At 35.5% G+C, this 24,266-nt stretch overlaps 1 protein-coding gene across 3 annotated transcripts in view; it reads left to right on the forward strand.

The window, feature by feature from the left end:
* The window catches only part of FKTN (fukutin), a 69,522-nt gene that overhangs the window by 18,399 nt on the left and 26,857 nt on the right, over positions 1 to 24,266 (forward strand). For all 3 annotated transcript variants that reach the window (XM_011966360.1, XM_011966363.1, XM_011966361.1), the window contains 5 exons: positions 4,298 to 4,357; positions 8,814 to 9,017; positions 11,866 to 12,143; positions 14,551 to 14,683; positions 22,022 to 22,151. In XM_011966360.1, the coding sequence (XP_011821750.1) occupies positions 4,298 to 4,357; positions 8,814 to 9,017; positions 11,866 to 12,143; positions 14,551 to 14,683; positions 22,022 to 22,151 (805 nt within the window). The remainder of the gene's footprint in view (positions 1 to 4,297; positions 4,358 to 8,813; positions 9,018 to 11,865; positions 12,144 to 14,550; positions 14,684 to 22,021; positions 22,152 to 24,266) is intronic.

The raw sequence follows: 24,266 nt of genomic DNA on the forward strand, positions 1-24,266 counted from the left end.
AAGCATAGGTTGTTAGAAGCAGCCAGGTCAGATCTTGAACTCTTTGCTGCTTAGAAATTTCTTCTTCTGGGTTGGGCATGGTAGCTCATGCCTATAATCCCAGCACTTTCGGAGGCCAAGGTGGGCAGATCACAAGGTCAGGAGTTCGAGACCAGCCTGGCCAACATGGTGAAACCCTGTCTCTACTAAAAATACAAAAATTAGCTGGACATGGTGGTGGGTGCCTGTAATCCTAGCTACTCAGGAGGCTGAAGCAGGAGAATCACTTGAAACCAGAAGGCAGACATTGCAGTGAGCAAAGATCATGCCACTGCACTCCAGCTTGGGCAACAAGAGTGAAATTCTGTCTCAAAAAAAAAAAAAAAAAATTTCTTCTTCCACGTACCCTAAACTGTCACTCTCGAGTTCAGAGTTTCACAGATCTCTAGGGCCAGGGCACGATGCAGCCAGGTTCTTTGCTAACATATAACAAAAGTGACCTTTGCTTCACCTCCCAATAAGTTCCTGATTTCCATCTGAGACCTCCTCAGCCTGGACTTCATTGTCCATATCCCATAAGCATTTTGATCGCAACCACTCAGCAAGTTTCTAGGAAGTTTCAATTTTTCCATCATCTTCCTGTCTTCTTCTGAGCCCTCCAAACTTTCCCTCTGTCTATTACACTGTTCCAAAGTTACTTCCACATTTACAGATACCTTACAGCAATACTGCTCTCCTGGTACCAATTTTCTGTGGTTAATCGGTTCTTGCATTGCTATAAAGAAATACCTGAGACTGGGTAATTTATAAAGAAAAGTTTAATTGGCTCATGACTCTACAGACTGTACAGGAAGCATGATACTGGCATTGGCTTGGCTTCTGTGGAGGCCTCAGGAAACTTAGAATCATGGCAGAAGGTGAAGGCGGAACCAGCACTTCATATGGCTGGAGCAGGAAGAAGAGAGAGAGGGAGGAGGTGCTACAGTTTTTAAACAGCTAGATCTTGGGATAAATCACTCACTCATTATCACAAGAACAGCACCAAAGGGATTATGCTAAACCAATCATGAGAAACTGTTTACATGATACAGTCACCTCCCACCAGGTACTACCTGCAACACTGGGGATTACAGTTCAATCTGAGATTTGGTGGGGCACAGATCCAAAGCGTATCAGGTGCCTATTTGACCTTTAAATGAAGAAGGTGAATAGACAATTGGCTATATAAGTCTGGGTGGAATGGGTTGGGTGTACAAATTGAGTGTTGTAAGCATATGGATGGTATTTAAAGCCATACAGCTAGATGAGATACCAAGGAAATGAATATAGATTTTTAAAGGGGAAGAGAGGAAGTCTCAACATCTGAGCTTTAGGACCCTCCACATCAGGGAAGTGAGAAGAACCAGCAAGTTAGACTAAAGAAGTAGCCAGAGAGAAATAGAGAAAAAACAGAAATATGGTGATACAGAGAGCTAAGTGAATAAAGTGTTTCAGTAGAAGTGTTTCAGTAGGTAGGGGTTATCAACAATTCTTGGTATATCAAATAAGATAAGTACTGATAATTGACTATTGGATTTAGCAATGTGCAGGTCATTGGTGATCTTCGTGATGCTCAGCAGAGTGAATTTAAAATGAAGTGAGTTCATGGGAGGAGAGGAATTGGCGGCAATGAGAAGAGACAAACCATTAGGAGTTTTGCTGTAATGGGGAACAGAAAGTTGTTCTTTGGGAAAAGAGGAGTTGAGAAGTTTTTGTGTTTTGTTTTAATTATTAGTGTTTTAAGATGGAATAAATCATGTTTGTATACTGATGGGAATGATCCATCAGAGAAAGAAAAATTGCTGGAGCAATGTCTTTGTCCAGTCAAGGGAGGATGGGATTTAGTGCATAAGTGGAGAGGCTGGCTTTAGATAGGAACATAGACAATTCATCTGTTATGACAGAAGGGAAGTTGTATTATATGGATTCAATTCTTGTGCAGTGGGTGGGAAGATGTGGTGAGGGGCTTTTGAAAATTATTTTCAAATTTCTTTTTTCTCGGTGAAATAGAAAGCAATGCCATAAGTTGAAAGATAGGATAGGGAGGTGTTAGAGAAAAGAGGGAGAAAAGTCATCTAAGAGAATGAGACAGTTAATACACAAGGAGGATGTAGTATGATTTCTGAGCAGAATTAAAGCCCCACTTGAGATTAGTAGTCATGAATTTAAAGCGACATCAGCCAGGCATGGTGTCTCACATCTGGAATCCCAGCACTTTGGGAGGCGGAAACAAGTGGATTGCTTGAGACCAGCCAATGCAATAAGGTGAGAACCTGTCTTTACGAAAAATACAAAAATTAGCTGGGTGTGGTAGTGCATGCCTCTATAGTTTCAGCTGCTAGGAAGACTGAGGTAGGAGGATCACTTGTCTGGGACGTTGAGGCTGCAGTGAACTGTGATCACGCCACTGCAACAGCCTGGGCAACAGAGACCCCTGTCTCAATAATAATAGTAATAAAGTGATAACCAGTCAGCAGCCACTTTAGCTGCACAATTGCAGGTGCAGAAGAAGTAGAAAGTTGGGCTTTTGCTGAGCAAGTAAAATTAAGTCAGATGGAGGTAAGTTGTCAGTGTGTACAAGAGAATGATTATGAAACATGAATATTTCTGATTGCATTTTTCATAGTAGCCACCAAAAGCTGGAAATAACCTAAATGTTCATCAATTAATGAATGAATATACAATGGAATGTTAGCCATAAAAGGAAATAAAGTACTGATTTATGCCAAAGCATGAATGAATGAACTTTGAAAACATCGTGCTCAGTGAAAAACCAGATGTAAAAGGCCACATATATGATTCCATTTTTATGTAGTGTCCATAATGGGCAAATCCACAGAGAAGATAATTAGCGTTATGATTGGGACTGAGTGGAGAAAGGGGAGTGGCTGTTAATAGAAACATAGTTTCTTTTTGGAGTGATTAAAATATTCTGGAATTAGACAGTGGTAATAGTTGCACAACTCTAAACATACTAAAAATCACTTTAGAAAGGCAGATTTTATGGTATGTGAATTATATCTCAATAAAGCTATTATAAAAATGACATGCTCGTTCACTAGAAATTTGCTTATCCCAAACTCAACAAATTAAACAGCTCAGAAATATAGTCTAATCAACTAATGTAGGACTAAGGTGAGCAAGTAGCCGTATTACAATGTTTGCAGTTTTTTTTCAGGTTTGAAGATTACGGTTGTTTTTTTCTCAAACATCCCTTAGTATTAAAATGTTATTGGTTAAGTTGCAGAGCTTGTGAGGAGAGACCAGTTCTGGCTCTGTCTTAATTACTTAGTATATTCATTTCTCCATCCCTTCCTCTCTCCTTCCAATTAACAAACCTTTACTAAGCTATACAAATCATCAAGCACTATCCTAGGTACTACTGGTGATACAAAGATGGATTGGACTTGGTCCCTACCCTTGAATATGAGGTTTAATGGGGAAATGAGGTTTAGGAACTTACAGCCCATTTCATTTTTAGGGTGAGGCTACTCTAATTGTTCTTCAGCATCCTCCCATCTATAGCTTATAGATAAAGTATGCACTCAAGGCATAAGAAACTTATTTGGATCTTCTTTAAGCTTGAAACATTCTTCCTGTTGTCTCTAGAACATCAGACATTCTTTCTCCTGTTACTCTAAAGTATTTTGGGGCTATCAGATGGAAACTCATAATAATTTTCTTTCATCTGATGCTCTAGACCTGAAATATCTTTTATAAAAACTTCAACATTCAAAATTATGATGTATGTTAGGTAAAGTGTGCGTACTGGTGCTATCTGCAAAACAAATAATAATGTTTACCTTGCAGGATTGTTGTGAGGGGTCAATGAGTATACATAATTCATATATGGAAGTGTCAAACACACGAGCTCCTCAATAATACTTTATCACTTTGCCAAAGTCTACAAACACTAATTTTATATTTGGAGATACGTTGAGATTGCAGATATAGCCATAGACCTTAACAGACAAACCCTAATTCCAAAGAGTTTGCCATTCATTGATGGAAATTAATTGATTCAGAGATGTTGACCATGTCTACCTTATTATTTAATAACTTAATTAACTTACTACAAATCTATCAATGTTTTCCATCTTGGATTTTCATATCATAAAAATGTAGAATTCTTAGCTCATGACTATGTGAAAAATAGATATTGGATAATGCTTTTTAATGATTATAAGCTAATTGTATTTTGAATCTCATGCCTAACCAAAATGTAATGTTATATGCTGGGCTTTGAATTTACTAAAAAGTTCTTTTGTTATCTTCCTAGAATGGAGCTGGTTTGTCAAAATCCAAAGGAAGCCGAATTGGATTTGATAGCACACAGTGGGTATGTAGAATAAACAAGAAATTTCTCAATTATAATGTTCGTTTAGTTCATTCATTTACTCCGTAAGTATTTGTTGAATGGTGGTAGTAATAATAGCTACCTTGTGTGGTGGGTGACCAGTTGGTAGTGGCAGGTAAGAAACAGGCCCTTTACCGAGTGCTTTATGCAATGTCTTATTTAGTCCTTATAGAAACTTTAAGAAGTGAGTAAATATTGTTACTCTCAATTCACTTAGAGAGATTAAGGTTAGTTGACTAATAATTTGGTAAGACCAGATTCTGTCTGCCTCTAAAACCCTCATTCACTGAGCTATGGTGTTTCTCTAAATGAATGAATATATGAATCAAATATTCAGATGAATATTTGAATAAGGGACAAGTAATGATCAGGAATAAAAATCTATTCAACATAGTTCCTTTATAAGATGAGAGGAAACCAGCAATATACACAATATATCCTTGTTTTGTTTTACAAATTTCAGAACCTATGCATTGATAAAATATATTTTCCTATGTTTTAAAACTAAATTTAGAAAGAAAAACATTGCTGGGTTACTAATAAAACACAACATTTATTCTGTTAGTATACATTATGGGAATGACCAGATATTTCATGATACACTTCAATCTTTGGCTTCTCTATTACCAGAGATGTGGAACTCTTTAAATTAGAGTGGATTTTCAGATCGCCAAGCAGTGGTCATTTTAGGTCATTGCTAACACCAAGTAGATTTTGAACTACTGTTTAAAAGTAAAGTTGGGGATATCCTCTTATCAGGCTTCCCAGCTCTCTAGTCTATAAGTATCAATGTAAACTTTCAATTTATTAAAAAATAGCAATTGTTTTGCTCTGTGAATTTAGGGTATTCTGAGGATAAAGGTAAGCATGATATACTTGGAATTTATACTACCCAGTCACAGTTATAAAGATTTTAGATTAAATTAAAAAGAAGTATTTTGTATGCTTCTCTGTAACCCTTCTCTACATCCATGCCACCCTTAGAAAACACATACATGTAATACTTGGACCAGATTTATCATCCTGTGGTTGAAGCAATTTGCTGAGATTTAAAATTCAGTATTTAACAGCCAAAGGCAATAGTGGTGATCTATCATACATTTTAACATTATAAGATGTGATGATACTTGGAGTAACATAAATTTTTCAGGTTTGCCATTTATTAGGAGTCTTCATCTGTACACTGAAAAGCAATTTCAGAAAAAAATTTAAAGTTGTAGTAGCTTCAGTTGGATAAAAGGTTTTCCTTTATCAGTATTAACCAACAACATTCTGACAACATTCCCAAACCTTTTAGTAAATAGAGCAGTTGGAGAAGGTACAGGTTCACTGATACATTTTTAAATGGAATTTGTGAAAAATTTAAAGCTTAAAATAATAGAAAAAAGTAGCGTGACTCTATCCTTTTCATTCAAGAAGTGATCCTTGAGGTGGGAGAAAATAATGGATTTTTTTCAAAGTCTTTACTTCCATGGTACTCAAGCAAAAAGTTGAAGAGCAGCTTACATTCAGTGAGTTCTCTTTATACTCTTTTACATTGAGGGGACTAAAAAAAATTGTAAATGTGGTCAGTGAATCACTATATTTGCAAAATCACAGGAAAGCAGAAGTACTAATATACTTCTAAACTTTTAGAAGGAATAAAAGGTGAAATCTCATCAATAGTGTGATATTGAGCCCTGGTAAAATTCTAGGGCTCAGTGTTTATTGAGTTATTAAACAGATGACTTGGGAGCACTTAGAAAAGAAAATCATAATAATTAGGAACTAGTCTTTTACTAAGAACAAGTCCTGCCAAGCCTTTTTAGGTTTTAATAAAATTTTAATACACAGGCAGATGAATAGGCTATTGTGGTCTCAGTATAATCTCTTTTCAACAAGATGTTTTTCATTCTTATAAACAAAATGAATTACTGAACATCAGATGATAATAGTGATTTAGAATTAATTGGATTTAGAATCAATTGAACACGTTTCCAGGGAGCATTAATGATTGTATTGATAACAACTTGGAGGATGTGTTTAGAAGGTGAGTTATAGAATCTCTCCTTGACCCTGACCTAATCTGTATTTCTATTAATGATGGTAATGAAGCTATGTGTGTTCATCATATTTGAATTTAACACCAAGCTGAGATCCATTAAACAAACATTAAAGTACCTTTTATGTAGTAGTTCTGTTATCTCATCTTTCTTCCAAAATCATTTCTTTCTTGTTTTTTATCCTAGTGTAAAGCACAGAAAGCAATAACCCTAAAAGACACATACACACAAAAAATAGCTAAATTGGACTATTAAAATTTTAAACTTCTCCTCATCAAAAAACACCATTAAGAAAACGAATAAGCATGCCACAGAGTAGAAAATATTTGTAAAACATTTATCTCACAAAGGAAGGGTATCAGAGATATGTGAAGAACTCCCACACGACTCAGTAATAGATTTTCTGTTCGTGCCTTTCATCAAGTTGAGGATGTATTTTATTCCTGGTTTGCGAAAGTTTTAAGTCATGAATAGATATTGAATGTTGTCAAATGCTTTTTTCTATATTGAAATTATCATAGTTTTTCCCTTTTTTCTGTTGATTTGTCACATTTTATTGATTGATTTTCATATGCTAAAGTAACCTTTCATTCCTAGGATAAATACTATTTGGTCATGATATTTACTTTCCTTTTTTATCTTTTTTTAGTTACTAGAATTGATTTTCTAATATTTTATTAAGTATTTTTGCATCTATGTTCATGAGGGATGGTGGACTATACTTTATTTTTGTAATGTCTTTGTCGGGTTTTGCTTTTTTTTTTTTTTTTTCCGAGATGAAGTTTCTCTCTGTTGCCCAGGCTGGAGTGTGGTGGTGTGATCTCAGCTCACTGCAACCTCCACCTCCTGGGTTCAAGTGATTCTCTTGCCTTAGCCTCCCGAGTTGCTGGGACTACAGGTGCACGCCACCACGCCGGGGTAATTTTTGTATTTTTAGTAGAGACAGTGTTTCACCATGTTGGCCAGCCTGGTCTTGAACTCCTGACCTCAGGTAATCCACCTGCCTTGACCTCCCAAAGTGCTGGGATTACAGGCGAGAGAAGTTTTGCTATTAAGTATTGTACTGGCCTCTTAAAATCAGATAGGAAGTATTTTCTCCTGCTCCATTTTCTGAGAAAGTTTTTGTAGAATTGGTATTCTTCCTTAAAAATGATAGAATTCACCAGTGAACTGTCTTAAGTCTGAAGTTTTTCCTTGCTGTTTTGAGGGCTGTTTTTTTTTTTTTTCCTAACAAATTTAGTTCCCTTAATAGGTATAGGGCAATTCAGATTTTGTTTCATCTTGTGATAGTTTTGTTAAATTGTATTTTTAAAGAAATTTCTGTCATCTAACTTGAATTTTTTGGTGTAACATTGTTTATCCTAACTTTTTACTTAGCTGTTTTCTCACACTGAGGTAATAAACCCCTATAAGGCAGAGATTATTGTATTCTTGGTATTTGCATAATACTATACACTAAAAACAAATAATGACACTGATTCTTAGCTTTATCTCATCCTTTATCCTTAAAATTGATACTTTGTCTATTTATTTATCTTGTATATATTTTTATGAGTTCCTTCAAATTTTCTGAATAAGAATTTATTCTTAATTTCATGAAGCACCTTTTTGATAGGCAAACATTCCTTTAAGTCTTGCTTTCACTGAAGTAGGCTTTTAAGCAATAGTGTATGCCAGATACTCTATTTATCCTTGCTGCTCTTAGGTATTACTTACTCCTAAGTGTGATTTAGTCTGTTTTCATTCTACTGTTGAATTTTTGTTTTTTTCAGTAGGGGACCGTAGTTACTACCCAGCAGAGTTATATTTTGAAATATTGCGATATTAGAAAAGCATATTATACATGGCAGTCATCAAACAGGCAGTGTATTTTGGTCTGAGTCTTTTGAAAGATTATTAAGCAGCATTACACACATGAAGAAAAATGGTACAAACAACTGATTTTTGTTTCTGAAAGATTAACAAGACTGATTTTTAAAAGCTGACAGATAGTTCTCTCAATTTTGCTTGAAAAGATTTAGCTAACATTAAGAGAATAATTTTGTAAGCCCCACATTTTCATGTCAGATACCACTTCCTCTGTGAAATTTCTTCTCCTTTTGATGTACGGCAAATTTGTAGCTTACTGGTCTGTACTTTTATAATATGTTGTATATGTTTTTATTATAGCATATTTCACCTTATATTGAAAATGTTCATCTTTCTTAGAAGACTGCTTATTGAGAGCAGAGACCATATGTGCTATTTAATCATTTGTATTTTTTAGCACAATGATAAGCATAGTATCTATTGGGTAAATACTCTGCATTCTTATGCAATTAATGCATTAAAATGTTATAAAATAGGCTGTTGTGTTGGCTTACTGGAAATACAAGAATTCTTTTTCTCTCAAACAGCGTGCAGTTAAAAAATTTATTATGCTAACATCCAACCAAAATGTACCAGTGTTTCTTATTGATCCTTTGATATTGGAATTGATTAATAAGAACTTTGAAGAAGTCAAAAATACTTCTCAAGGCTCCATTTCACAATGCACATTTTTCTGTGTTCCAAGAGACTTTACTGCATTTGCACTGCAGTATCACCTATGGAAGAATGAGGTAAGTGATTTGCTTTCAGATAATGGAATGTCTCTCTTTTTACAAAATAGTATGGGTTTAGGCTGGTTTAAAATGCAAAACATTAAAAAATTTCCTAAAACACTTTATAAATTGTATCAGGAATATTTTCAGCTATAAATAACAATACAACTAATCACTAAGGCAAACAGGGGATTTCTTTCTCTTATATAATGAGAAGTTAAAAGGTTAGTGGCTATTGATATTAGTTTAGCTAGCCACTGATGTCAGGACTTGTGTCTCTGAAATTCTTTATTCATTTACCTCATTATCACAGGATAGCTGTCATAGCTCCAGATATCACATCCATGTTCACAACAGGAAGCTGAGAGGAAAGATTCTGCTTTTTTGCTGGGGGACGTCTTCTCAATATCAGTATTTTTAGGTCATTTCTGTTGAACTGTTTGGTATCTCATAGAAAAAGCCTACAAGGCTTATTTTTACAAAGAATATTTTATAATGTCCCTTTATTTTCCCCAAATGAAGTTCATAGAAATTATAACCCTCCTATATACATAATTCCCCAAATCAGTATAATGCATTAACTATAATATAACCTAGAAATAAAAGGAAATGGTATGTATTTCAGTGTGCAGATGTTCCAGAATGACTATACTAGAAGACATAATAAAGTAATTCCGATGCTTGTATTTAGAAGTAGGATCACAGAATGTGTTAGCTACAAATATAAACTCATATTATGAATGATATTGTTGGCAATATGATTTTCCAAATTAGCGCACAAGTTTCCAACAACAAAAAAGTAAAATTGTTTCTCCGTTGACGTGACTATTGTATTCCTGAGAAATAAAGGCTCAGACAATTATAAACAAATTTTTCACTACGTGATTATCTGACAGGACATTTGAAATTACATAGTACACAGGATAGATTTTCATATTTTGGATTGCAGGATGTCTAGTGTTCTTGGCCTAGGACTCTAAATGCCAGTTTATTATCATGATAAACCAAAAATATCCCCACAAATTTCTAAAATGTCTGTTGGGTGCAGTCCCACTTGCCTTGAGAATCACTATTTTAGAAGAAGGGGAATATGCCACCATTGGCAAAACTGATACTACCTTAGTCAGAGGAAGAAGCAAAAGCTCAGCCGTACCCAGAATCAGCACATGAGTTCAAGTTTATTCTTTGTTTGTTTGAGACAGAATCTTGCTGTGTCACCCAGGCTGGAGTGCAGTGGTGCAATCTCTGCTCACTGCAACCTCCGTCTCCCGAGCTCAAGGGATTCTCCTGCCTCAGCCTCCTGAGTAGCTGGGATTACAGGTGCGTGCCACCACACCCAGCTAATTTTTGTTTTTGTTTTTTTTTGTTTTTTGTTTTTTTTAGTAGAGACAGGTTTTCACCATATTGGCCAGGCTGGTCTTGAACTCCTGACCTCAAATGATCCACCCGCCTCAGCCTCCCAAAAGTTTATCCTTTTGCACATGTGACATCCTGCTATTCAAGAGATTCAAGAGCCCTAGGATAGTCCCCCCCAAAACTTCCCCCAATGTGGAAATAATCAGATTGTTAGATCTAATAATGAAAGGCTCCATTTGCATGTGAGTTTTCTGTGTTAATGCCATTACCATAAAGTGAGCAGACCTCTGCCAGGGCAACTGGGAGTGGACTTTTGCAGCACAACCTTGACCTAGGCCTTTACACCATTTGGTCAGATCAACTATTTTGTTTTTTACTTATCTTGTTGATAGTTATAAGAAAGCAAACCATATCATAATTCTGCCTATTTTGTCTGTCAGTCTTTCCTCCTATAACCCAAGGTCACATTCCTCTCAAGTTCTGGCCGCCTTTTAAATATTTCCTGAATTTATCAGCTGATAATGCCTTTCTTTTATTTTATTCAGTAGTGTCTTTCTCTGAATTGGCTACCCTCACCCTCAGTCAGTGCTTTCTACTTCTTAGGTGTACCAAGAAAGAAAAGGGAAAAAGGGAATATTACAGTTGGTAATGAAACAATTGATGTTGGAAAATGAAGCTTGTCTTACAGTATGTTTGTTTACTTTCTAATGATTTACATTATGATGATGTTCTATTATGGTAGTATTTTAAGATGCTGGGATGTAAACTCTGAGATGAAAGAACTACTTTTTTGAAGTACTTTTGAAGATAAAGGTTATTAAAAGTTAAATTAAGAATTACAAGTTTAATTTTAAGTGCTGTCCTTAAATCAACATTTACTTTATAGAAACTAACCAGAAAACACTGATATGAGCATTCTCATTCCAAGGAAGGGATTTGTATTAATTTTCATAAAGAGAGTGTTTTTTTTTTTTTTGAGACAGGGTCTCACTCTGTCACCCAGGCTTCAGTGCAGTGGCACGATCTTGGCTCACTGCAGCCTTGACCTCTCAGGTTCAAGCGATCCTTCTAGCTCAGACCCCCAAGTAGCTGGGACTGCAGGTGCATGCCACCACACCCCAGCTAATTTTTTTTGGTATTTTTTGTAGAGACAGAGTTTCACCATGTTGCCCAGGCTGGTCTCAAACTCCTGAGCTCAAGTGATCTGCCTGCCTCAGCCTCCCAAAGCCCTAGGATTACAGGGGCGAGGCACAGAGCCCAACCCATAAAGAGAGTCTTTGGCTGTGTCTTTCCTGCTACATACTTTGTATTTTTGCTACTTTCTTTTTTTCTCCCACCACTACCTTCTGCCCATCACCTTCATTTAAAAATATTCTTACAGAGCAGATTAGCACAAAAATATGGCTCAAGTTCAATGTAAGAATCACTTTTGTTTTGCTACTAGTATTTGGCTTTAAATATTCCATGTTTAAATGTTGTTTCTTGATGTTTGATGCTTCTTTGGTTCTAGGAAGGCTGGTTTCGGATAGCTGAGAATATGGGATTTCAGTGCCTAAAGATTGAGAGTAAAGATCCCCGGCTAGACGGGATAGACTCACTTTCTGGAACGGAAATCCCCCTGCACTATATCTGCAAACTGGCCACTCATGCGATCCACTTGGTAGTCTTCCATGAGAGGAGTGGCAACTACCTCTGGCACGGCCACTTGAGACTTAAAGAACACATTGACAGGAAATTTGTTCCCTTCCGAAAGTTACAGTTTGGTCGTTATCCAGGAGCTTTTGACAGGTAAGTTCAGAGTCAAAAGGTGAAATGTGAAATGAGTGGTGTTCAGTCATAATTCTTGCAGTGTTTTTACATTTGAGTATTGAAATCTAATATATAATTTATATAAGTATTTATAGTAACATTGTTCTTAATGCCTCCAAATTAGAAGCAAACCAAATGTCCTTCAACAATAAAAGGATTGGCTGGGCCCTGTGACTCATGCACATAATCCCAGCACTTTGGGAGGCCGAGGCGGGCGGATTACCTGAGGTCAGGAGTTCCAGACCAGCCTGGCCAATGTGGTGAAACCTCATCTCTACAAAAAATACAAAAATTATCCGTGCATTATGGCAAGTGCCTGTAATCCCAGCTACTGGGGAGGCTGAGGCAGGAGAATTGCTGGAGCCCTGGAGGCGGAGGTTGCAGTGAGCCAAGATTGTGATACCATACTCTAGCCTGGGCAACAAAGCAAGACTCTGTCTCAAAAAAAAAGAAACAAAAAACAACAACTATAAAGGGATAAATAATTTTTGATATATATATATTCATACAATGAAGTATTACACAGCAGGGAAAAATAAACTAGAGGTCTTTGCACATCGTGGATGAATCCTGCAATGCTGAATGACACAAGGCACAAAAGAATCTAAATTCTATTATTACTTTTATAAAAAATTCAAACACCTGCTAAATTATGTTCATAGATGTATACCCTTACAGTAAAAGTATTAAGAAGGCTAAGCAAGAGGTACCAAAAAAGACTAGATAGAGGACACAGAGAACTACAGGGAAGCTGGAAGAATTTTATTTCTGTGGTGGAGACTTTGGTATTTACTTTAAAATTCATTATTTTGTGCCTTTATGTTATGCACTTTCCTGTATATTTTTAAAAACCATATGCAATAATTTATCTTTGGCTATTGCAATAATAAAAATGTTTCTTGTGAGAAACAGTTATTTGAAGGAACTCATGTAAAATTTGATTAGGTTTAGTTTGTAATGTTAACAATTACAGGACTAGAAACATTCTTGAAGTTATACTTGGAGTATGAAGTTTCTAACCTAGAATTGTCCCTTTTATTCTCCTTTTGAAATCAGCAATAATGATATTACAGTCTACTTTGAATAGCAGAATCTGATGTAAAGGTAGCAGTAAATATTTGTAAGGATTTTCACATTAAAAACTCCTTCTTAGCAGCTTCCAGTGAGATAATTCTTATCTGTTATGCTTGAGAAGTATAAGAGTATGTTTATTCTTGCCTTCTTTAAAAAATATATATATATATGTTTTCTCTCTGTCTTTCTATCTGGAATCATGTGAGATTGCCGCCTTGTTAGTACTTAAAGTCACATATTTGAGAATGACTGAAAAAGGTATTCAAAACTGAAGTCTTCTGTATTTTTTTTGTGTATTGAAAGTCAAAATTTTCTTAAGCAAGCCGTATTTTCAAAATGAAATGACCAAAAAAAAAAAAAAAAAAAAGAGTAGAGATGGAGAAAAATACTTTGTTTTTATTATTGACTTCTCTTATTTTAATCAAAAATTTTAGTACTCACTGTTCTCTTACCACTTTTTTGCATGTTTCTTTCTTATTCTGTATTTCGAATAACCTTCTTTAGGGAGACATTATCTTTTAGTTTTTTAAAGCTTTGCAAATTTATTTCAAAGTTTAATAACTCAGTAAGGTTCAAAATTGTCAATTACTTATTAAATATAAATGTGTAGCAATAGATAAAAGCTATCTCTACATTGTACAATTTTATATGAATAGGAATGGAAAACTCTCAAATAATATTTTTAGAGTATGGGATCCGAAATACATAAGATAGATTTGCAGATTAGCATTTTACCCATTAATGAGATTCTCAGGCCATTGTAATTAACTTGTGTGACTTAAGTGTTAAAAACATTTACTTCTCTAAAAGTAAACTGATAATTAAAAATTATGTCATAAAACTTTTGTTTCTGCTTAAAATGCCAAAGTGTATATGAACAAGTACAACTATATTAATACATAAATACATTAACTAAAATAATTAAAACTCAACTGTTTGAGGTCAGATTTTTCAAGGTCTTATTAAAATTGCTAATTGATATCTGATGTAATTGATGAAACTATGCTTGATGTTTAGGTATTTTGCTAATGTTTGATATTTGTAAGAGGCTGCCAGTATTCTGGGTTAAATCCTTTTAATAAATCTTTTAAAAATTATTTATTATTATTATTTTTTTAAATTTTACTTTAGTGGGATACATCTACTGAACGTGCAGGTTTGTTACATAGGTATACATGTGCCATGGTAGTTTGCTGCACGTGTCAACCTGTTATCTAGGTTTTAAGCTCTGCATGCATTAGGTATTTGTCCTAATGGTCTCCTTCCCCTTTTCCCCAACCCCTCATTAATAAATCTTAACTTTTGTTTTCAGGCCAGAGTTACAGCAAGTTACTGTTGATGGACTGGAAGTTCTCATTCCAAAGGATCCAGTGCACTTTGTAGAAGAAGTGCCACACTCTAGGTTTATTGAGTGTAGATATAAAGAAGCTCGAGCATTCTTTCAGGTTAGAGACAACCAAATGTGTACTTTTAAATTAAAGAAAATGTTGGGATTATTTTTAATATTTGAGGGTGGGAAGATGAAGGGGCTTATGGAAAATAGAAAAGTAAACATCCTTTTTTGATATGTCTCTTTTCTTCTAGATTGTTTTCTTTCAGTTTTTTAAAAAGTAGATTAAAAATTAACCTTAAGAAACTATTTCCTAAGTCAATAGGTTGATATTTATTTATTATTTGAATAACTTTAATAGATTTAGCACTGGCTTCTGCCTTGAGTTAAGATAGCCCATTGACTTTGTAAAAAGTGGTGTGTTCTCAGTCCAAGTAGGATAAAGCCACTATAGAAGATGGACTATGTAGATTTAGAAAAGACTTCATGAAAATACAGTTTGTTTCAGCATTGGCATTGAATATGATTTTTTTTTTGCATTTATGAAGGTTTTTGAAGATAAATGCTACACAAAGACCAAGTGCTTTTAAAACTTTATTCTCTTGCTGCAGCTTTCAATTCAATACACATTTATTGTGTTCCCCTGGCTTCTGGCCCTGGGGATATAAAAATGATTTTGAGAGGCATGAAAGTTCAGCGCTAAGAGATGACATGAAACACAGAGATACAGTGAAAACCGGCAAATTTACAGTGGCGTTTTGGTACCCGAATTCTTTCACTTGCCCTTTATTTTCTGGGGTTCCCTGCCAAGAAAGCTGTATCCATGAGGGATATAAAAATGAAGTATGTTACTGTCAAGTGCCCAAGACCCACAAATCTGAGGTTTCTCTAATCCAGTGTACTGGCACCTAAAGCCGAGTGGCACCTATACCCAAGTGGGCCTTCCTAGCCCTGTTTCCTTAAGTCATTGTGGAGCTGTGAAATTTATGCAGCCAGCCTCATGAATAAAAAGCTGAAAAACCACATGCGTGGGTGGGCCTACTCTAGTAGAGAAGTGCTGCCTGACATATGCCTACCATATAATAACAGGTACTAGAAGAGATGGAGTTTTGTGCTTAAACTTGACCGCTCTTCCTGTCCTAAGGGAGTTTGCTGTGGTTGTCATGTCTATTATAGCAATTATCACAGTGAATTATGAATATCTGTCTCATCCTCTTACCAAATTTTATGAACTGCTTGATAACAGGAGTGTTCTTTTATTTACCTGTGTTGGCCCAGTATCTACTGTACCTGGCACAAAGAAAAGCTCCAGTAGGGTCAGTTTTCAAATTAAAGTGAACATGCATGTATTTGAACACTTGATGGCGCCAAACAGTCTTAAATGTAATGCTTTGGTGTAAAACAAGCAATGAATTAATCTAATAGATCTCATAAACCAGCCTCCTGTCTTTTTTTAAAATAATTTTTAAAAAGCACTTTTAAATACATAAAAGCTGCAAGTACAGTCCCAATAGCTTTTTTTTTTTTTCTGAACCCCTTGGGAGTAAGATGTTGACCAGATGTCCCACAACTTCAAAAAATTTAGTATTTTTTAAACAGAGGAACATTCTCTACATGCCCTGATATGAAAGCTAGGAAATTAACATGTACATTTTTACCATTTAATCCCTATTCAAGTTTTGTCAGTTGTCCCAGTAATAACCTTTGTAATAAAAGGATTCAATTCAAAATCACACGTTGTCTTAATTTTCCTGTCTCCTTAGTCTTCTTCAGTCTGGGACAGTTTCTCAGTTCTTTTATTACTTTCATGACTAATACTTCTGAAGGTTACAAGCCAGATGTTTTGTGCAGTGTCCTTCATTTGGGGTTTGTCTGGGGGTTCCTCATGTTAGATTTAGGTTATACTTCTTTAGAAGGTATAGAAGTGGTGCTGTGCTCTCATTACATCTCACTGGGCACTGCATAATTTTGATTTGTCCCATTACTGTTGATATTCACATTGTTCACCTAATTAAAGTGCTATCTGAAACTTCATATCTTTACCACTATGAAGTTTCTGGTTTTTTCCTTTATAATAATAAGCGTCTGGCAAGAAGTTACTTTAAAACTATGTAAATATTGTTTTCCTCATTACATTTTCAATTTACTTGTTCATATCAATATAAATTCATGGTTTCCTATTTTACCCTATAGGTTATAGTCCATTATTTTCTTTATGTATTTTGATCTTCAGATTGTTCCATATTTGGCCAGTAGAAACTCCTTCACAATGCTGTGTCTTTTTACTTGTCTCCATTATTTTTTGAACACTTTATTACTTTTTGGCACTATAAGATATTCTGGGTTCATCTTATAATTTTCCTGCCTCCGCCCTGGGATCAGCCATTTCTTTAAGTCCTGTTTCCTTTTAGAAGCCAAGATCTGGATGCCAGGTGTACCCATTGCTATTTGGGTTTTGCTGCAGAAAGTTTCTCTCAGTGGACGAGGGTAGGGTGTGTATGTCTGTGTGTATTTATTTCTGTATCTATGTATTGAAACCTCTGAATTCACATTGATATCTCCAGTCCAAAGTTCCAATTAAACAGCAGAGTTCATTTCCATATTTGCGACTCCCTTCTCAAATCCTGAGAAACCTGACTCCCATTGTCCTTAATGTTTACTTAGTTGTTCAGTCGCCCTGTATGTAACCAGTCTTCCAACACGTGTCCTCCCCTTCCTGCCCCCACCACGTGGCTGTTCTTACCCTACCTGGGCACTGCTATACCTTGCTGGACTGCACCCAGGTAGAGGCACTCTTCTTACCCTGTTCAGACTCTGACTTCCCACACCTGGCTGCTCTTCTGCAGAGAGGCTCTCCTCACCCTGCTTGGGCTCTGACTCCCCACCCTGGACACTCTCCTACCCTCTTCATGTGGGTGCTCTCATTACCTGCCCAGGCTCTGACACCCCATGTCGGGCTATCCCTTTGCACAAAAACCTTTCTTGCTCTGCCGCATCTAATGGTTTTAGTATCGAATAGTTCAGGAAGAGAGGGAGACTTTATTTACTTTTAATTGTTTTCTCAATCTACCATGAAGTTCAAAAACTAGAATAGTATACATTGTCCTGAATTTGATTTTGTTTTAGCAAAAACCATCACAAGATAATTAATGAGCTCCAGCCTGTTGAATATCAGTGAAAAACCAAAAGGAAAGTTGGAAATACCTGTACATCTGGCCTAGGAATATCTAGTTAGCAACATTCTTGTTTTACTTCTACTAATTTGCTTTAAGATTTTGGGTGATTTTCTGAGCCTTGCTTTCCTCATCTACAATAAAAGTTGGTGCCTTCTGTCATCTTATTCTTTGATATAAGATTTGTGCTTTTGGATTCCAGGATTCTTCTTGGGCTTTGTGTCCCCATTCATTGGCTGAACAGGAAAAATCAAACATGATATTTAAATTAGGATATTAATTTTGTCTTTTTTTTTTAGAGGTATAGTAATCCTGAGATTTGTACTCGGGATTTATTTTTATTGGTTTACTTATTTATTTTATTTTTAACTTTTAAGTTCAGGGGTACAAGTGCAAGTTTGTTACATAGGTAAACTTGTGTTGTGGGGGTTAGTTGTACAGATTATTTCACCACCCAAGTATTAGGCCTAGTACCTATTAGTTATTTTTCCTGATCCTCTCTCTCCTCCCACCCTCCAAAAGGACCTACTGTGTGTTGTTCCCCTCTATGTGTCCATGTGTTCTCATCATTTAGCTCCCACTTATAAGTGAGAATACGAAGTATTTGGTTTTCTGTTCCTGTGTTAGTTTGCTAAAGATAATGGCCTTCAGCTCCATCCATGTCCCTGCAAAGAACATGATCTTGTTTATGGCTGCATAGTATTCCATGGTGTATATATACTACATTTTCTTTATCTAGTCTGTCATTGATGAGCATTTAGATTGATTCCATGCCTTTGCTATTGTGAATAGTGCTGCAGGGAACACATATGTATGTGTCTTTATAATAGAATGCATGATTTATATTCCTTTCAGTATATGCCTGATAATGGAATTGTTGGTTCAAATGGTATTTCTGTCTTTAGGTCATTGAGGAATCATCACACTGTCTTCCACAATGGTTGAACAAATTTACACTCCCACCAACCATGTATAAGTGTTCCTTTTTCTCCACAACCTCATCAATATCTGGGATTTTTTATTTTATTTTATTATTATTATTTTTACTTGTTATAGTAGCCATTCTGATTGGTATTAGATAGTATCTTATTGTTTTTTATTGCATTTTCTAATGATCAGTGATGTTGAACTTTTTTCATATGATTGTTAGCCACATGTATGTCTTTTGAAAAGTGTCTATTCATGTCCTTTGCCCACTTTTTAATGGGGTTGTTTGGTTTTTTTCTTGTAAATTTGTTTAGTTCCTGATAGATGCTGGATATTAGACCTAATATCTATGGTTTGCAAACCATAGTTTGCAAAAATGTTCTCCCATTCCGTAGGTTATCTGTTTACTCTGTTGATAGTTTCTTTTGCTATGCAGAAGCATTTTATTTTAATTAGATCCTATTTGTCAGTTTGCTTTTGTTGCAATTTCTTTTGGCCTGTGCCTATTTTTGCCTGTGCCTATGTCCTAAATGGTATTGCCTAGGTTGTCTTCCAGGGTTTTTATAGTTTTGGGTTTTACACTTAAGTCTTTAATCTATCTTGTGCAGGATATTTTTAAATGAAAAAAAAAGTATGTATACTAAAATGTTTAAATTTTGTAACAGATGTTTAAGGTATATAGCTGTATGCATGTATGCACTTTAACACATACAAGGATCAGTTCTAAGAAATGGAATTTCGGGCCGGGTGCCATGGCTCATGCCTGTAATCCTAGTACTTTGGGAGGCCGAGGTGGCTGGATTGCCTGAGCTCAGGAGTTTGAGACCTCCCTGGACAACATGGCGAAACCCTGGCTCTACAAAAAATAAAAAAATTAGCTGGACATGGTGGTGTGCACTTGTAATCCTGGCTACTTGGGAGGCTGAGGTAGAAGAATCACTTGAACCCACGAGGTGGAGGTTGCAGTGAGCCAAGATCATGCCACTGCATTCCAGCCTGGGCAACAGAGCGAGAAGACTTTGTCTCCAAAAAAAAAAAAAGAGAAATGGAGTTTCTGAGAGTGTCATGTTAGGAAAAGTAGATTGGGGTGGGAATATGTCCATATGGCGGCAGTACCAGCAAGAGGTAACTATCAGACCTGATGTTTTTGTAGAGCACGAATTTTTCATATCTGCTTTTTAATCCTTTCAGTCACTCTGTGTAATAAGGCAAGGATTATCTTAACAGGTAAGAAAATTGATCTTTCAAGATGTCAGTAACACAGTCATCGTTGGTTGAGCATGGACTAAATCCTAGGTCTCCACCTCTTAACTCCAGGCTTTTCCTACTACAACAAGCATTAGAACATGTATCTCTCATTCCAGTCATTTATTGTAAGAGCATTTATGGCTTTGAGGAAAGGGATGTATTCAAAATGAAGGGATCGTGTGTAATTTGTGTATTCTGTAGACAGTGACTTATCTGCAAGAAATTCTTCTTACTGAAGGTAGGGTACTTTTTGCTTAAGTATAGTCCATCAGGAATCTATATTCTTGCCTACTATATTGTAAAAGAATTACAGGATATTTTAGGATGTTGCAGGCCTGGGAGGGGCTTAGTCAATCATTTATTCATTTGCCCATTCATTAGTATGTATTTTTCAGATATTATTTGCCAGGCATCATTCTAAACCTGTAGATATAGTGATGAAGAGATGTAGTACTTGCCCTCAGGGAACCATCTTTACAGTCTAGTGGAGGGAATATCAAATAAAATTGATGATTAAGATTAAATCTGATATGAATTATAGTAAAAGTATTTACAAGTGGTAACTATCATAAGCTTAAGGAAAAAGATAATTCATATGTCTTTGTTTATCTAGAACCAAACATAATTCTTTGTTCTACAAATGTTGAATAGAAACACTTCCTGAATAGGAACATTGGAAGAATAAATACATACGTCTTCCTGGGACAATCAGAGAGTGTTTTGCAGAGGTTGGAGCTGAGACTTGAAAGATTTTATTGGTCAGGGCCATATCAGACAAAGGAAACAATAGGTGTGGAGGCTTGAAAAGTTGTGGTATATTTGAGGAGTTACAAGTTATTGTGGTATATTTGGGGGTTTACAAGTTGTAAAATGAAGTGTGAGGAGAGTGCAGATGAGGCTGGATCCCAGTAGTCAGGAACAAGAACACAGTGTTTATGTCCACCAGGACAAGAAGTTTAGATTTTGTCCCATAGGTAGCGAAGCATCACTGTAGAATTTAGAGTGCTTTCCTCAGCTCCAGAACACTCTAAAAATGAAGAGAATCAGAAAACCAAGATGAGTAAATGGTATCTATGGCCTTACAATTTGCAAGACATTTTTCTCCTTTAATCTTCACAGCTGTCCTACGAAGTATAATAATTATCTTTAAACAAAAATGAGAAAATTAGATATAGGAGAGATTTGTTTATTCTTACATTATTTCATTCATTCAATAAGTATTCAGACAGTACTCTACCCACTGGAGATATAATGATAAAATGAATTCACTTTCCTTATAGAAAGTGAAGATGATGTGCATATGATTACAGCTAAAAAGAAGTATGCTAGATTTGATAATCTGATTCAAAATCTCAGGCTCTTTCTACTATACTACACAGTCTCTAAAGACCAATAGAATCACTGAATGGTGAAAACATTATTAAATTCATTTTGTTTCAGCTCTGTTTGTAGCTCTCATAATTAGCCTTATTTTTATCCTGACTGTCCAGCTACTAAATTGCAATGTAGAGGAGGGAACTGATAAAAGGATGTCTCAGCCTTTGGGAATCCTGGTTCTATTCTTTCCCTTTTAATTTACCTCTCCAAGAATCTACTCTTAACGTGTTCATTTTAATGTGGGACAAACAAGTAACTATAAAATGTGGTTTTTATAATAGAAAAAAGATTATATGGGGTTAGTTTTGTTTTTTTTTCTCTTTTCTTTTTCTTTCTTTTTTTTTTTTTTTTTTTTGAGACAGTCTCATTCTGTCACCCAGGCTGGAGTATAGTGGTGTGATCTTGGCTTGCTGCAACCTCCACCTCCCAGGTTCAAGTGATTCTCTTGCCTCAGCCTCTTGAGTAGCTGGAACTACAGGCACGGTCCACCACTCTCAGCTAATTTTTGTGTTTTTAGTAGAGATGGGCTTTGCCATGTGGGCCAGGCTGGTCTTGAACTCCTGACCCCAAGTGATCCACCTGCCTTGGCCTCTCAAAGTTCTGGGATTACAGGCATGAGCCACTGTACCCAGCCTGGGGTTAATTTTCAAATTTAATTCAGATGCCACAGAAAGATTCCTAGCAATTTAGAAATGGCTGTAATAGCTGACGATTTATTATATCTGTAGCAGTACCTTGATGATAACACTGTGGAAGCCATGGCCTTTCGGAAGAGTGCAAAGGAATTACTGCAACTAGCAGCGAAAACATTAAACAAATTGGGAGTACCATTCTGGCTGAGCAGTGGAACTTGTCTAGGTAAAATTCTTACGACTTTCCATTTGTCTTTTTGTCATTTTTGTCCTCTCGCTTTAGGGATTTCTACTTGAGATGACAAAATATCAGTGATATTTGAAGGGTCATATGTATAGACAGAATAAACATGAGTGCATGCAGCAAGGATCTATTGATTTCCTTAAAGAAATTAATTTGAGAATTATAAAAAAGAATGTTAGAAAGGCCATGTTTGTGTTTACTAAAATTTATAAATAATATGTATAAAATTTATATCAGAACATGTAGACTATACAGTAGTCCCCCCTTATCCATGGGCAATACATTCCAAGACCACCAGTGGATGCCTGAAGTCTTCGATAGTACTGAGCCCTATATATGCTTTTTCCCTATACATACATACCTATGATGATGTTTAATTTATAAATTAGGCACAGTAAGAGATGAACAACAATAAATAATAAAATGGAACAGTTTTAACAATACTATAATAAAAGTTGTGTGAGTGTGATCTCTCTGTCTCTCAGAATATCTTATTTTACTGTGCTCACTGTTCTTCTTATGATAGTGTGAGATGATAAAATGCCTACATGATGAGACGAAGGGAGATGAAGGATGTAGGCATTATGATGTAGTGTTAGTCTACTATTGAAAACTTCCTGGGCAAATCAAGGAATGTTTCGCAGAGGCTAGATCTGAGCCCTGAAAGATTTGATTTAACACTTCTGAATTATTTCTGGAATTTACCATTTAATATCTTCAGACTGTGGTTGACCACAGGTAACTGAAACTGCTAAAAGCGAAACCACGGATATGGGGGGACTACTACAGTTGATTCTCAGATGATCCTTAAATTAGCATTTTATTAGCATTTTATTATTTCTATCCCAAAGATTGTTTATTGCCTTTTTTAATAGTTATAAAAAACCCTCTATTTCGTTACTTCTATACCATACAAACAGCTTGCATTGCACCAAATGTTTCTAATGAGAGGAACATTGAAGGGCGTGTTGTAAGGTCTTCCATCAACCTTTCCTAGGTCGTTGGTAGTATCACTAACTAGACATCACTGTTCATCTGACATGGACATACAGACTTTTCTTAAGTAAGTTGCTATTAGAATCTGTGAATGATTTCTGGGTCTCTGTCCACTGTCCATTAAATCAAACTTCTTTGGAATTTAGAATTATTTAGAATCTTAAATTTTGTTTTGTTTTTATTTGTTGTCTCTTGATTATCATGATAGTTAATTATAGCTGTATTTTCTTTTTCTTTATAATAACCATATCTGTACAAAAGTTAATTCAACTCCTGCCTTTATAGGGATAGGGTTGCCATCCAATTTATTGTTCAATTCAAGAGTCTTAGAGTGAAAGGAAGCACCATTAATAATTGTGTTGGTACAACAGACATAAACTGGAATATATGGTTATCCTATCTATTAGCCTTTGTTGAAAATTTACATAGTTCTTCCTGCCAAGTAGCTTACCACTAGAATAAGCCAAAAAAAAAAAAAAAAAAAGGTACATCTCACACATCTATGTGATATTTGCTTTAAGGTTTAAGTTTTTAGAAACAAGATTGTTTTATAATGTGTGTCATCAAAGACACTTCATAGTCATTTGACATGATTTGTTTTGAGTTTTTAGTCCCATGGTTTTCTTGACTTAAGGGCACTTATGAGGGAGTTGTATTAGATGATATTTAAGAAAACTTCTATTTTTAATTGTGTATAATTCTTTAATAGAATTATTTTAGAATTTCAAGCAATATTAACCAATAGCAATGCCTATAAGGATAATCGTAATCATTTATTTACTTTTGAAAGAATTGGAATGAAATGATTAGAAAGATCATAGGGGAGACCCAGGAGTCCTTAATAATATTAAGGTATATGTTTTATTTCTTCAAAACAATGCTATAGCAATGAATTAAGAGCACGTACATGGTAAACACTTAGAAATAATCATTTGGCAATGTGTTGAAAATTGAAGCTGCTACTGCTTTTTTTTTTCCACATGGCCAATCAGGTAGTCTCTGTTGAGAGCTATTAGGTTCTACAAATTATTCGTCAAGAAAAATATATTGGTTAAGCAAAAGAATTAAATATTTTTTGCATATCTTAACAGCCCCCTCTAT

This window comes from Mandrillus leucophaeus, unplaced genomic scaffold, assembly GCF_000951045.1.
Source record: "Mandrillus leucophaeus isolate KB7577 unplaced genomic scaffold, Mleu.le_1.0 Scaffold76, whole genome shotgun sequence".
Classification (NCBI taxonomy): Eukaryota; Metazoa; Chordata; class Mammalia; order Primates; family Cercopithecidae; genus Mandrillus; species Mandrillus leucophaeus.